Source organism: Podarcis muralis, chromosome 3 (genome assembly GCF_964188315.1).
Source record: "Podarcis muralis chromosome 3, rPodMur119.hap1.1, whole genome shotgun sequence".
Classification (NCBI taxonomy): Eukaryota; Metazoa; Chordata; class Lepidosauria; order Squamata; family Lacertidae; genus Podarcis; species Podarcis muralis.
In genome coordinates, this window is record NC_135657.1 from 80,651,517 (window position 1) to 80,666,060 (window position 14,544).

Sequence of the window (14,544 nt, forward strand, 5' to 3'; positions counted from 1 at the left end):
AGGTCAGTATGGTGCTAACACATTGGCAGGAGCACCAGACTGGCTCGCTGGTGTGTTTGCACCATGCCACCCTCCCTGCTGCCTCACGAATATGCAACAGCAATCCACCTGCTGGGATGCTAGCATAGTAGCTGTGCCCCACTTGACAAGCTTCTGCATAAGTCCTACCAAAAATCAATAGAATTTAAGGACATAACCTTGTCTAGATACAATTAAAAAAAAAGAATTCAAAGTTTCCGAACAAGTCAACTTCAAACCATAGGTTATGCAGCTGGCTTACTTTCCCAGCTAGAACTTGCTTTAAACCACCACCTAACAACCAATCAGGCTTTGTAGAAAGTGAAAATAAATGCTGCAGAGGTTCTTCTGCCTGGCACATTTTTATCATTACAGAAGCTGTATGACTGTTTTACTGTACCTTGAAGAAATCTGTCTTTTCAGCCATGTATCGGAGGTTGCCTTGAGTGAGAGGAGGTCTGATCACAACAGCCACTCTTCCTTGGTTTGGACTCAGAGGCTGTGGCGCTTCCACACTATTCAGATTTTCTCCAGTGACAAAAGCAACAGACTGAGTCAATCCCACTAAGTCCATTATTAAAGAAATAGTGACACCTTGGATGCTGAAATCATTAGCTTGTCTGCAAGCACCCATAAGAGTCTGGAGCCACAAGGGAGGCTGCTCTTCTTCACAATCTGAAAGGAAAGCGCTTCTATTAAAAAAAAAAGAGTTCCTCTTATATTGGAAAATTATATTTATTCCCACCCACCACCACTCCATCTTGCATATCTACTGTACCATCATCAGCTACTTCAAATAGGTTAAACTCTAATGGGAAAAGTAGAATGATCAAAAATAAAACTTTGCAGAAATGTATCACAGTTTACTCCGCATGTCTAGTTGGGCTTTTGATGGCCTATCTTCAAACAGCAGACCAGCCCTGTGCTACCCCAAGCAGGTAGGCTGCTTTTGAAAATCAGTGTTCAAAAGCAGTTTCAGATGTAGTATGGAGAGGCTGCTTTTTGATATTTTATTTTTTTAAAATCCTGATGCGTATATGCAGTAGGCACTTGGGCATACTGAAATGGATCATGGCCACCATTTGTAATGGATCTCAAGGGATCATGACAAGCAACCATATCACACAGATAATGTTGAACAGGAGGAATGAGAGATTATTGCCATCTAAAAATGATAAAAGGAATGAAGGGAGGCAGTAATACAAATATGGTCCCCATCCTAGAACTAAGATGTACGCCTGATTTGCACACATGGGGTTGTATCCAACTAAGTAATACTCAAGTAGACTGACTGAATCAGAAGACATGACTTGTTTAAGTCCATTGATTTCAATGGGTTTATTGTGTGTAACCCATGGACTGTTTCATTTATTTCAATGGAGATATCAGATCTGAACGTGCCTGCTGATCTGCAGACTCCACTGAAAGCAGAGTACACGCATCAGAATTCCCAAGCTTAAATGAATTAATTGCCCTCCAACCATGAATTAGCTGCTTTCCAAAATCACCCCTTCTATTCCTGCTTCTTTATCTATATGCAACATATACCGTATTTTTCGGACTATTGGACGCACCGGTCCATAGGACGCACCTAGATTTGGGGGGGGAAATAAAGGCAAAAAAATTTATTCCCCCCCCCCCGCCAGGCGCGGGGCTGGGGCGGGGAAGCCCGAGCTTCCCCCTCCCCCAGAACGGGACCCAGAGCCATGCCGAAGCTGCGCGCAGCTTTGGCATCGCTCTGGGAGCTTGCGGGGCTGGGGGAGGAGGAAGCCTTCCGCCAGCCTCCAAACCATGTCGGGAGACAGCGGGATGGCGCGCTGCGCCTCTCCCGCTGTCCCCCGAGTTTGCGGGGCTGGGCCAGCCTTCTAACTAAGTCGGGGGACAGCGGGAAGGGCGCGCTGCGCCCCTGCCGCTGTCTCCCGAGTTTGCGGGGCTGGCGACGGGGAGGAGCAGGCTTCTCCCCCCGCCAGCCTTCTAGACAAGTCGGGGGACAGCGGGAAAGGCGCGCTGCGCCTCTCCCGCTGTCCCCCGAGTTTGCGGGGCTGGCAACGGGGAGGAGCAGGCTTCTCCCCCCGCCAGCCTTCTAGCCAAGTCGGGGGACAGCGGGAAGGGCGCGCTGCGCCTCTCCCGCTGTCCCCCGAGCTTGTGGGGCTGGCGGTGGGGCTCTCCTGAAGCCTGGAGGTTGTGGGGCTGGTGGGGGGGAGAAGCAGGCTTGCTTCTCCCACCCCCAGCCTCCAGATCAGGTCGGGGAATAGCGGGATGGCGGAGCACCGCCATCCCGCTATTCCACGACCTGATCTGGAGGTTGTGGGGCTGGGGGGGGGAGAAGCAGGCTTGCTCCTCCCACCCCCAGCCTCCAGATCAGGTCGGGGAATAGCGGGATGGCGGAGCGCCGCCATCCCGCTATTCCCCAACCTGATCTGGAAGTTGTGGGGCTGGGGGGGGAGAAGCAGGCTTGCTCCTCCCACCCCCAGCCTCCAGATCAGGTCGGGGAATAGCGGGATGGCGGAGCGCCGCCATCCCGCTATTCCCCAACCTGATCTGGAAGTTGTGGGGCTGGGGGGGGGGGAGAAGCAGGCTTGCTCCTCCCACCCCCAGCCTCCAGATCAGGTCGGGGAATAGCGGGATGGCGGAGCGCCGCCATCCCGCTATTCCCCGACCTGATCTGGAGGTTGTGGGGCTGGGGGGGGGGGGAGAAGCAGGCTTGCTTCTCCCACCCCCAGCCTCCAGATCAGGTCGGGGAATAGCGGGATGGCGGAGCGCCGCCATCCCGCTATTCCCCGACCTGATCTGGAGGTTGTGGGGCTGGGGGGGGGAGAAGCAGGCTTGCTTCTCCCACCCCCAGCCTCCAGATCAGGTCGGGGAATAGCGGGATGGCGGCGCTTCGCCATCCCCCTATCCCCCGAGCTTGTGGGGCTGGGGGGGGAGAAGCAGGCTTGCTTCTCCCCCCGCCAGCCTCCAGATCAGGTCGGGGAATAGCGGGGTGGCGGCTCTGCGCCTCCCCGCTGTCCCCAGCTTTTGGGTGCAGGCTGCTGCCCGCAAGCCTTGCGAGCCAGCGGGACATCCCGCCGGGCTTGCAAGACTTGGGATAGCTTCCTGAAGCCTGGAGAGCGAGAGGGGTCGGTGCGCACGGACCCCTCTCGCTCTCCAGGCTTCAGCAAAAGCCTGCATTCGCACCATAGGACGCACACACATTTCCCCTTCATTTTTGGAGGGGAAAAAGTGCGTCCTATAGTGCGAAAAATACGGTATATATATAGGTCCTTAAGCATGACAAGTATAATCTGTGCTAAAAACCCCAAAAACACCTGACATGAAACTGAACAACAAAAAGGTGGCAAGATATAGTAGAAATAGCCAATGTGACAACCTCCAGATGTTGTTGGGCTACAACTCCCAGCAACCTCAGCCAGCAAGGTCAGTGGTTGGGGGTGATGGAAGTTGTAGTCCAACAACATCTGGAGGGAGTAGAATAATAAACCAAAACTCTAATAATTGGGTAGTTAAGCACTTATGAAAGATGGAGTAGCAACTGCACACCATCACTGTCACTGGAATGGAGCTACTTTAATGATATGGCTATTATTTCAACTATGGAAACCTCAGGTTGGCTGTGGGGGGGTGTCAGTAACCTCACACAGATTGTACAAAAGTGCTTCACAGTGGGCCCCTTGGGGATGAGGTCTTGGGAACAGAAGCTCAGAACCTTACGCTGCACATGAAGAAGGTTATCAGGCTCAACTCCCAACATCTCTAGCTAATAGGACCAGGAGGTGGGAAAGGCCCAGCTACGCCTGAGACCCTGCAGAGCCAGTGCCAGTGAGAGCAGACAGCACAGGGATTGATGGACAAATCTGACCTGGGGTAAGGCAGTTTCAATGCTTCCCTATGAGACTTTGGAGGGGGAGGGGTCTACAGCTAGAAACTGATTTCAGAAAACAAAGCTTTCAGAAGCCCCAGAGGAAATGAATGCCTGTTCTTTGAGACTAATTGACACAGAATACTACTACTGGCCCTCCAACCTTCTTTTGAAAGATGAGATACTTTGTATGCATCAACAAAACCATGAAGTTTTCATATGTCTTAGATACTCAATACAGGAGCTTATTAACTGCAAGCAACCATATCACACAGCAGATGTGAAGTGTGAGAATAACCTACACCAAAAATACACTGGAAGTGCATCAATTTACATCTGATGTATCCTAATGTCAAACATACATACTGATAGGAATTAAGCAGGATCGGTGCCTAAGTCTGAAGCAAATACATTCCAACAATTACCCAAATCAAAACCCAGTATACCTCCCATCAAGCCCTTTTTTCCTGGGAAACATTTCTTTAAAAAATAATAATAATAAAGGAGAACTGGGTTTGTGCACAAAGAGAGAAAGAGAAACAAAAGGTAGTCAAAACTGGTTTTACAAAAAGTGAAAGATCAAACCTGAAAGGAAGTTTTAATGGGGAGGAGATTAAAATGTAGGAAATTACTCACCAATATCTGTCTGTTCAGCATGTATTTCTGATGTGTGGTTTCCCTCTGCAATGTAAACTGGAAAACTTGAGCACTCAAGGAAGAGCTGACATGCAGCAATGAAGGCAGAGAGGTATTCTTTTGGCGATGTCTTCTTAGTGGTCCTTTTCCCTTTAGCTGCATCCCCTTGTGACTCTCTGGTGCACTGTGCAGCCTCTCCTTTCCCCCTGACAAGGTCCTCCTGAAGCTCAGCCGCTAAGGGCCGAGACAAGGAGTTGCTTGGAATGATGTACAGGTTGATAAATCTGGTTAAAAACTGCTGGACATACTCCAAACAGCACTGCATTGCAGTCTTCTGAACTGTTGTCGTCTTCCCACTTCGAGATCCTGTCCCCTGGGTCATCTTGGAAGACGGCTGAACAATCGTTTCCTCGGAACCCAGAGTGGAGACTGTCTCAGTCTCTGAAGAAGTGCTGCCTATAATGGGGAGGCCAGTTGTTCCAGGCCCCCCACTCAGCATCCTGTCAATGTCATCAGTCGTATCTGCCTGATACTGCACAAACTCGGTAAAGCCACTTTCGGATGACCGGCTGCTTGGAGGATTTTCACCATCTTCAAACACATCGTTTGGGTTCTCTGCAGAAACTGGTGGCATCTAATTGAGACAAGAGTAAGGAAGGAGCAAGAGCTGAATAAAATCAGAGGTGGAAAGCAAACCGTGTCCTTTTGTGTGTTAGCAAATGTTGTTCTCTCATTTTCACCAGCTGCACATCTCACTGCATTTGTCGTTTGTTTATGGTTTATGAGCAGGTGAGTTCAGAAAACCAGTCTCTGCAACCCCCCGTGATTTTTTGCCACTACCACTTAAGGGATCCTCACCGAACTTGACAGGATTCCATACAGGTGACAGGCAGGCCTCTCTGGGAGAGTTTCCTACAGCCAAGGTGCCACCACCGAGAAGGCCCCATTCCTAGTAGCCACTTGTCTCATTTCACTTGGCAGGTGCACACAGAGCAGAGCCTCTGATCTTATGGATCAGGTCTTTTACACTTCCGGGGAAACAAACAAACAAAAATATGCATGCATATTCCTAACTTCTTAAGCCTTTCTGTGTTCCTGGTGCACATGGCACACAAAGCTACCTTTTTTCTAATATAAAGCCCGCAAGGTGCATATATGGCAGCCAGTCCATTCTTGAAGTAGGCCACTGGTTTTAAAGCAACAGAATGGGAGTTAAGCTTATAACAACCGTTTCAAAAGTTGGAGCTGTTTATTTTTAAAAACGAAACAAGAAGAGTATTTTCTGGATTACCTTTCTTTCTTCCCATTCTTTGACGATGCTGTGCCTGCTCGGAAACTGCAAGGCACCGTCAGTACCAGCGGACAACAGCGGAGGCTGAACTTTGCTAAGAATCTTTGAGCAGAGTTTCAAGGAATCGGCTAGCTCAGACAAGTGCAAAGTCTGCAGGTGGCTCGTCAAGGCAGAGATCATCCTGAGTAGCAGCTGAGGCAGATGTTCCGTTTGTATTTCAATATAGGTCTCCTAGCAACAAAATACAATTAGAACTGGTATCAGTGGATTCTGTAATTTATCCTTTCTACGGACTTTAGCTACAAGTTTCAATAGTTCTATTTTTATGAAATTTGAAAAAAGAAAGGAAATGAAGACTTGGTTAAAAAGCAACAACTTTTAAACACGGGGTGATAGCTAATTCTGTTTGTCCACTAGCAGGGAGCACTGCCAGTGGTGCCACAGGGGCTTCCCCTCCCTCTCCCTACAGCCTCCCAATCTGCTGTTGAGGGGTGGGAGACATCTTGGATCAGATGGCAGGGGGAGCATGGAGTGCTGCAAAAGGGAGGAGAGGAAGGGGAAACTAGCTTGGCACAACACTGGGTATCACTCATGTTATACATATGAATTTATACTATTGAATCTTGATCACAAATTCAGTCACAATATGCAGGGGATAGTCATGCTGTGGGAAGATGGGTTTTATGGGGATGTTTAGAGAACCTGTGCTGCTATTTGCTAAATACAGACCTGTGTATATCTGTGTATCTATCTATCATGTGCATAGAAGCCAACTCTTAGGGGCCGGGGAGGCTTTGCCCCCCCCCTAAAATATTTGAAGGGGCCGAGCCCCACCCAAGTTGATGGGCATTGCCATTCAAATGGTGTGCATGCACCACGTCATGTGATCAATTATGTGGGGCCGGGCATACCTGCCCCCCCTTTATTCAAGTTGGCACCCCTGAGCATGCCTACTTATGTGTATTTATAAATGAACAGGTTGCATGTATGTTCCAGCACAGAAGAGTAAGCAGCACAGTCTTTAAAATATTTCAGGAAGGATGGTTATTCTCCCTGTTTAATCTACATTCGACACAGTTGTTATAACAGCAAAGAAAGCATTATCCAGGGAAGTGCATTAAGCTGCAGTGATTTGAGGGCTTGGAAAATATGATAAAACTCCCAAGAGAAGTGCAACTCGGTGTTTCTGATGTGAGAAACAAATGTGCATTTATTGTGTAAAAAAAACGGTTGTTTGAAAATACTCTAAAACTACAAACCGATAACAAATCTAGAACAGTACGGAGGGCAATCAAATATTCACGATTCTTTCACATTTAATATTACCAAAATATATACTGTCAGAAACATGTAAACGGATCACTTTTAATCAAAAGAGGAAAACAGTCTGAATGCCATACCTGACAAAGCACTCTCATACTTCTAGTAGGCTTTGAAATGAGAAAGCAAAGAGTTTGAAGACAAAGGAGAGATAACAGGAGGCAAAAAAACCCAAAACATTTCTAAGAGCCTTCATTAAGATATACAATGTTGATAGAGAAATATGATTGCGGCATGCATAAAAAACAACTGCTATCTAACAAGTTTAACGAAATCACAGCGCCACATATCCTGCTGTCAATTAGCATAGTAATAGACAAAGGAGGAGGGATGCAAGAGAAAGAAGTGAGGCTGAGCCCACAATCAAATAATAAACAGATCTCTGTGTGAAAAAATCTCATTCTTAAAATTAAGAACCTACTGCAAGGGGAATGTCTTCCCCTCAGGGGAGTCTTCCAGGGGCCACGTGAATGTGAGGGGGCCGAGGCCAGACGGAAAAGTGGGAAGAGCAATGTAGAAGAGTTTTAGCTCTGCAAGGTTAGCTAGTTTCTATACACACCAAGACATCCCTGTCTACCGTCCATCTAGACAAGCAAGGGTCATCGGAGGTGAAGACACATTTCAACCATGCAAACACAAGCAAGGAGGGGGATGGCCTGGGGAGAGTTGCACGAGCCAGACAGAAAGGACCAGAGGGCTGCATTTGGCCCCCAGGTTCCCCACCCAGCCCCTATCATATCACTTTTGAAGCAATGCCTGCCCACTTTGCTGGATTAAAGACCTCTTTCATGCCACCAGGAGGGTTACCTATCTTAAAAAACCACAGAGTAGTGGGAGGAGAACCAAGTTGCGAGCAGTAGAAATCTTACCAAAGATACTATATCCAACAAAAAATCAACTAGTAGGCAGAAATTGGTAAGGGGGAGTTCAGCAGGTTCACTACCACCTCCAGGCACAGTCTGTAGTCGGGCATGCAGTGTCCTCCTATGAATTCAAAGCATAATTTATTCGTTGGTAGCAGTGTGGCTGTGTAACTAGTAATATTAGCAGGATATTCGGCCCTGCCGAAGTCGCTGAACAACAACTCCCATTAGCTTCAGCCAGCCTGGCCAGTGGTCAGAGATTATGGGAGTTGTAGTCTAGCAAAATCTGGAGGGCCACAGGTTCTACATCTGTCAGATAGATTAATTACCACAGACAGATAAGTAGCACCGCAAATATCCTCAAAGTAATGATTTGCAACGGAATCAGCTCGCATTCAGCTGCAAGTCACCAGGCACTGAATCATAACACGACACACATGCACATGGAAACTGACACAAAGAGTAAAGTAACAATCTATGGATAGAGAGATTCCTCTTTCTAAAAGATCTATACAGCATACTTTGACAACTTAGAAGCACAGTATATAGGTTTTTTTAAAAAACGTAAGTGTATCAACTCAATTGTGCTCCTCTACCAGGACACAACAGTACACAAAACATCTTCAGTGAAATATAACTTACCTACAACATTCTTCAAACCAACGGGCAATGTAATCCCACATATAGTAAGGCTCAAAAGAATTGAACAGAAGATTGGCAGTTTTAATCAGCTCTGCTGTTTTCTTATTTTCCCTCAGTTTGCTGAAATAAAAATGTAACAACAGTATTCAGAACAAAGGTACTCCATTTGCAATCTTGCTCCAAACCTACTTCCTGATTTCCCTCACAGCAATCTCCCCCTTTGTCGTTCAAAGCAGTAGACAAGGTAAGAATTTGTTGCTGCTGACACAGCCCACCACAAGCTTCCTCAGGGAGATGAATGGGTAGAGCTTCTCAGCTGGAACTGCTCTGAATGAGCTGCAGAGGTAAGAGAGAAGCCCATCTATTGCAAAGTCCGTGTTACTGGCTACCAAGCAAGCAGAACCTAAATCTGCAGTGCAGAAGCCTTTGAGCACAAGTCTTTCTATGGCTAACTATAGGATAGGCTTTGTGAGCTGACATAACTACTGAGTTATGACCAGTATCAGGCTAGGCATTCACATCTACAGTAGAAAGAGAAAAAGGTCTTCTTCCCCAACCTCCTCTGCTTTAACACTTTACTTGGGCTCCCTTTTCAATATTAAATCATCATAATCCGTTTCCACTGGCTAAGCATGTATTCTGAGAATTTCATGGATAGGAGGTGCTCACTGATTAATCACTAATGGGATATATATATATAAAATGGAAGGGGGGAATTATGTTTGTTTTTGTTCTTATTTTTACCATGTACTTCGTGTTTTTTATATTGCATTTTTATGTTGTGAACTGCCCTGAGATGAAGGGCAGTATATAAATTTAATTAAAAATAAGAAACTAATTATATCCCAGTGGACTAGGACCTGGGAGGCTAGAGTTCAAATCTCCACTCAGCTGTAAAGTTTATGGGGAAGTAACCTTGGGTGTGTCACCATCTCTCAACCTAAATATCTCACAGGACAGGTGCACAAATAAATTGGAGAGAGGAAGAAGTATGTATCCTGCCATGAGCTCCTTGCAGGGAAGGTGGGATATAAATGTAACAACAAATAAATATGCTACTTTTAGCACACACACTTTGTGAATGCTCTCCCTAAAAATACTGGCTCGGGTCGGGTATTTTAAAGGTAAAGGCAAAGGTACCCCTGACCGTTAGGTCCAGTTGCGGAGGACTCTGGGGTTGTGCGCTCATCTTGCTCTATAGGCCGAGGGAGCCAGCGTTTGTCCGCAGACAGCTTCTGGGTCGTGTGGCCAGCATGACTATGCCACTTCTGGCGAAACCAGAGCAGCACATGGAAACACCGTTTACCTTCCCGCCAGAGCAGTACCTATTTATCTACTTGCACTTTGACGTGCTTTCGAACTGCTAGGTGGGCAGGAGCTGGGACGGAACAACGGGAGCTCACCCCATTGCGGGCATTCGAACCGCCGACCTTCTGATCGGCAAGCCCTAGACTTTCAGTATCTGATCCAATCCCTGACCCACATGACATATCCAATTAATATTGCAACTTCCCACATTCTCAAAATAATTTTGCATGAAAGGCTGCTGTTCAAGAAACTGGGCTTTAGGAAGGGATTTCTCTTTTTTCCCCTCGATATAGCCACCTGCTTAGCTGAGCATGGTCCTTGCTGAAGGAGGAGTCCACTTGCAGATCCAGCTCCGCTTTGCATTGAGTATATAATGTCCTAAATACTTCAATCAGTACATCCTCTAATATTACAGGTCCTAAAAGGAACAAGAGAAAAAAACATCAATTATATTAAAAATTCCACTGGCTAGTATCTGAATTCATTTTATCTGCAGTTATACCAATTGTACAATTCAATAATGCACAACAAAAGACACACAACTTTATCCATGCTTCTATTTGGCTGAAATATGTTAAAAGCACACTGAAAACTGTTGGAAAGGATGATGCTGCTACCACTAATTTAAGAAGGAATGTGATCTCCTGGCACTGCCAGTACAATGTAGTAACGCGTTTTCTACGGCTGTGTTGATTTCATTAAAACTTAATATGTGCTTGCTGTCATTAAAGATTTAGGCTATGATCTTAACATGAAAGGCATCGTAGCAAGCTTGTTTTAAGAATGCGTCTGACCTTTCAACTGCAAGTGAAAAAGGCGAAGCGCATTTATTTCAAAAACTGTTGCTCAATTCATTCCCAGTGCCTGTTTTCTTTACATTGTCAGAATTGAGAAATTCTGGGCTTGCAATCTGACCTCAAACATGCCTGCTGACATATGTAGCAGCTACACTACAGTAACTCTTGAGTTATCCTCTGCAATTCTGTTCAAGTGCAATTCTAACCACTTCTGAGGAGCGTTTCTATCACATCAAAGCAGCACCCTCTCTTCCTCCTGTGCTAATGCAACACTGCATTACCAAAACTCTGTGATAATCAGATAGTGGGTGATTTTTAGAACAGAGTAAAGGAGGTACAGCTGCATGGATCACAGACTGCTGTTTTAACTGTTACTAAGTTTTTTATAGCTGTCCAGATAGGCATATGAGAGAAGTTCAAGGTTACTCTTTTACTTATGGTGAATGCCACATTTCATCATATGAGGTACTATAGAATGTTTGTTCTTTTGCCCTCTGTTACTACTATGTGAACTGTTACTTATTTAACAACAGACACCCCCCCCCCATTGGCATGCAAGGACATTCATATAGCTACCTAGCTCAGGTTTGTCCAATAAACTGATAAGAATCCGAAAAGGCTTCAGATCCTGCGTCAATGTGCTCTCCTCTCCACACACGTTGATCTGCAAAATTCCCACCATTGCCTGTAAGAAACAACACATTAGAATCAAGAAGTGAGACAAGAGTTTAGACGACAGTGACCAAAGCACCAGTAAGAAACCATTCATGGTGCTACTACCTGAAATGCTAACCTAGTTCTACAAAAAATGCCCTCCTCCCCACTCTTCAGTGGGAGCAGCCCCTGGATCTAACTCCCTCTCATTCCCTGAAGAGGCTTTCAGTTTGTGAAAGGGACATTCTGGATCCAGTCAACGGTCTTCTCTCAAGGGTATTCCTGGGGTATGCCATTAAGATTAAGACAAGGTTAGGCCACAACTATGGATCAGAAATTACTGGAAGTGTGAATGTACATTTGTCTGCCTGTCTGCCACATCTGGGTTCCCCATGCCATCATTTGAGCATCCTCTATCTAACCATTCTCCTCATCCTTCACAAAATCAAGTTAATTTTTGAAACATATATGAATTACCAATGCATGTCGGAGCCAAAATTGCTGTAAGGAAAAAAAATACCAGAAGACCAGGGGTGGGGGCGAAATACACTGAATGTACTTAAAATTACTTCTTCCTTTAATAACATTGCTTTGAATGATAATTGCTTGCTTTTAAAAGTTATAATGCTACTGCTTTTAGAAGAATTGAAGAGAACTTTCTGGTTCCTTGCACAGTCAACCAAACTGCTTGCTTCCCAAAATGGTACTAGCTTTGAACAAAATGCTCCCCTAGTATTTGCAAATGTGTAGTCTACTCCCAGTCTCACATTTTGCACAACACAATAAATCCTTTCAATATGGGTCAAAAGGTGCCCCACAAAACAGGCTGGGCTTGGAGCCAGCTAATCAGGTGGCATGTTTGCCATTAGCAAGAGGAACCCCTATAGAAAGACTGGACAGCTTGTGATCTACCAAGCTGAACAGAGCCCACCAGCCATTTTGGAGAACCTATAAGGGACACACGAACAACATATCGAAAGCATGACTACCTGAACTAGCATTTCCTTAGAGAAAGTATTGAAGTAGTACGTAGCATGTTCTTCAGGATTGCTATGCCTTGTGCTTCTAGGTCCTATAATGGCACCGTTGTTATCAAAACCTTCAAGCAAAAGGAAAAAGCATATGGCAAATTAACACAGTGTTTAAATAAGTTGGTAAAGAAGAACGAACAGTGAGAACAATGGCTTAGTTCTGATAACTTACCATTTTGCCGTCCAAATATTGTTGGCAAGAGGAAAGACCATTTTAAATTTAATTTAATAAAAGACAACTGGTGACACAAAGAGCAAAACATCAAGCTACTTTCACTTCTACAGGAATTCCTGGCATTCTGGATGATGAATGCCACACTTAATTTTTCCAGTGATAGGAGGAAATATAACTTTACAAGAATTCTACTATACAATAATTCTACTATAGCCATGGCACTTTTGAATGTTTACATTGGTTCACATACATCATTTCATTCTAATAATTACAATGATCCTGTAAGGTAGGTCACTCTGCATTGCTGAGACCGAGAATGGCGGCATGGCTAAAGGCTACTTGTCAAGCTCAAAGCTGGGCTGAGATTTCCACTAGGGAGATCCTGATTCACAGTTCAGTCTCTCAGGCTGCAATCCTAAACATACTAACTTCTGAGTAAACAAGCATAAGACTGCACGGTTAAGTATTACATCACATCAGTCTGTGACCAGTCTGCATCAAAGAAGTGGAAAATCTTGTTAATAAAATGACAATCTGGCTTCTGTATGCTGGCCACATGACCCAGAAACTGTACGCTGGCTCCCTCAGCCAGTAAAGCGAGATGATCACCACAACCCCAGAGTCGTCTGCGACTGGACCTAGCGGACAGGGGTCCCTTTACCTTTATGGTAGAAATTTATATGGCATGTATGTATGTATGTACGTATGCATTTAGCTACGTGTGCTGGCAGAAATAAGCTGCTGGTTCAGTTACTGTTACTATTGATGTTTTACCCTGCATTTTTAGGTGTGCACTTAAAAAAAAAGTTCCCTGCTTCAAAACTTTTTGTGAATTAAAAGGCAGATTATAAACTACAAATAAATTATAAATTTATTGTATCTTTAGTCAGCCATAACACAACAGCAATAGCTACAGGAACATTCAAAATGTTCTGTAACAAACTTTAGTCCAAAATAAAACCGCACATACTAAAATGAAGGGGGGGTTTACAGTGTTACAGTTACAATGAGGTACCAGCTGATTTTATAAAAATATAAATCCCGCACCTACCTAGAAGCCAGGCATAAAGCCTTCTATTGAGTGACATGTCTCTGCGCAGGACTACATGAAGAGATGCTGACAGAATTCTGATCATGTCTGGGCGCGTCGCCTAAAATTGGGAATGTTACATTTAAACAACAAACTGCAGCAGGTGTTACACTCAAGAGTTTTGTTGTATAGGAGGAAAAAATATTTTTATTCACATCCCAGTACCTGTGGATTCATGCAGGCTGAGATATGGAATCTGACAAAAGAAATCTAGGCTGCCTGTTTTTAACCAGCCCCTTCTAAGTGGCTTGTGCTGTTGCCGGGACCAGCAGAAAACAACCACATCTCTCCTTGCAGCCCATACCTAGTTTCAGGCGTTTTAATCTAATGATGTACACCAAAAAGGAAACCCTACCATTTACATTGTAATGATAATAAAATAATCACCGGGGAGAAATAAATCATGTTTTCCCCTGAACACACATCTTTAATGCAGAGTTAAATGCTGATCACTATATTGATCTAATATAAGCAAGAGAACGATCAAAGATATCAGAGGTAGTCTGGGCTGGCCAATCTATTTTTAAGACAGAGAATTTGAGAATAGCTCATAATCACTTGCACAACTTTGCTGACACAGAATGCAAACCAGCTAATTACCAAATTTCAGTCAATGCCAAGTAACGCTACTCTTTTGCAAAAGTTGCATATTGCTATTTCAATAATGTATTCCTGAGAGTTGCTGATATAATGCATGAACCCAAATGGTCTGCTCTGGTCATCCCTCCTCAGATTCAGAGCTCTGATGTACATTTCCATCTGTGTGTGCAACTACCACACACATTACATTACACACAGTAACAATGGTCTTAAACAATGCAGTTATTTGAACTAAGACATGAATTTCCAAATACAACATT

General features: G+C 44.8%; 1 protein-coding gene across 6 annotated transcripts in view; it reads right to left on the minus strand.

Moving 5' to 3' along the window:
• DOP1A (DOP1 leucine zipper like protein A) overlaps window positions 1-14,544 on the minus strand; it is a 55,429-nt gene that overhangs the window by 25,972 nt on the left and 14,913 nt on the right. For 4 of the 6 annotated variants that reach the window (XR_013392298.1, XM_028722857.2, XM_028722856.2 and 1 more), the window contains exons 7-16: window positions 13,646-13,745; window positions 12,378-12,487; window positions 11,311-11,419; window positions 10,235-10,355; window positions 8,630-8,749; window positions 7,994-8,108; window positions 7,205-7,234; window positions 5,805-6,035; window positions 4,514-5,147; window positions 419-693 (exon numbers count right to left, since the gene is read on the minus strand). Coding sequence is in view for 5 of the 6 variants with exons in the window: in XM_028722857.2 (XP_028578690.2) it covers window positions 419-693; window positions 4,514-5,147; window positions 5,805-6,035; window positions 7,205-7,234; window positions 7,994-8,108; window positions 8,630-8,749; window positions 10,235-10,355; window positions 11,311-11,419; window positions 12,378-12,487; window positions 13,646-13,745 (1,845 nt within the window). In the remaining variant the exon portion in view is untranslated. The remainder of the gene's footprint in view (window positions 1-418; window positions 694-4,513; window positions 5,148-5,804; window positions 6,036-7,204; window positions 7,235-7,993; window positions 8,109-8,629; window positions 8,750-10,234; window positions 10,356-11,310; window positions 11,420-12,377; window positions 12,488-13,645; window positions 13,746-14,544) is intronic. The other 2 variants (XM_028722861.2, XM_077926185.1) reach the window with 2 other exon arrangements.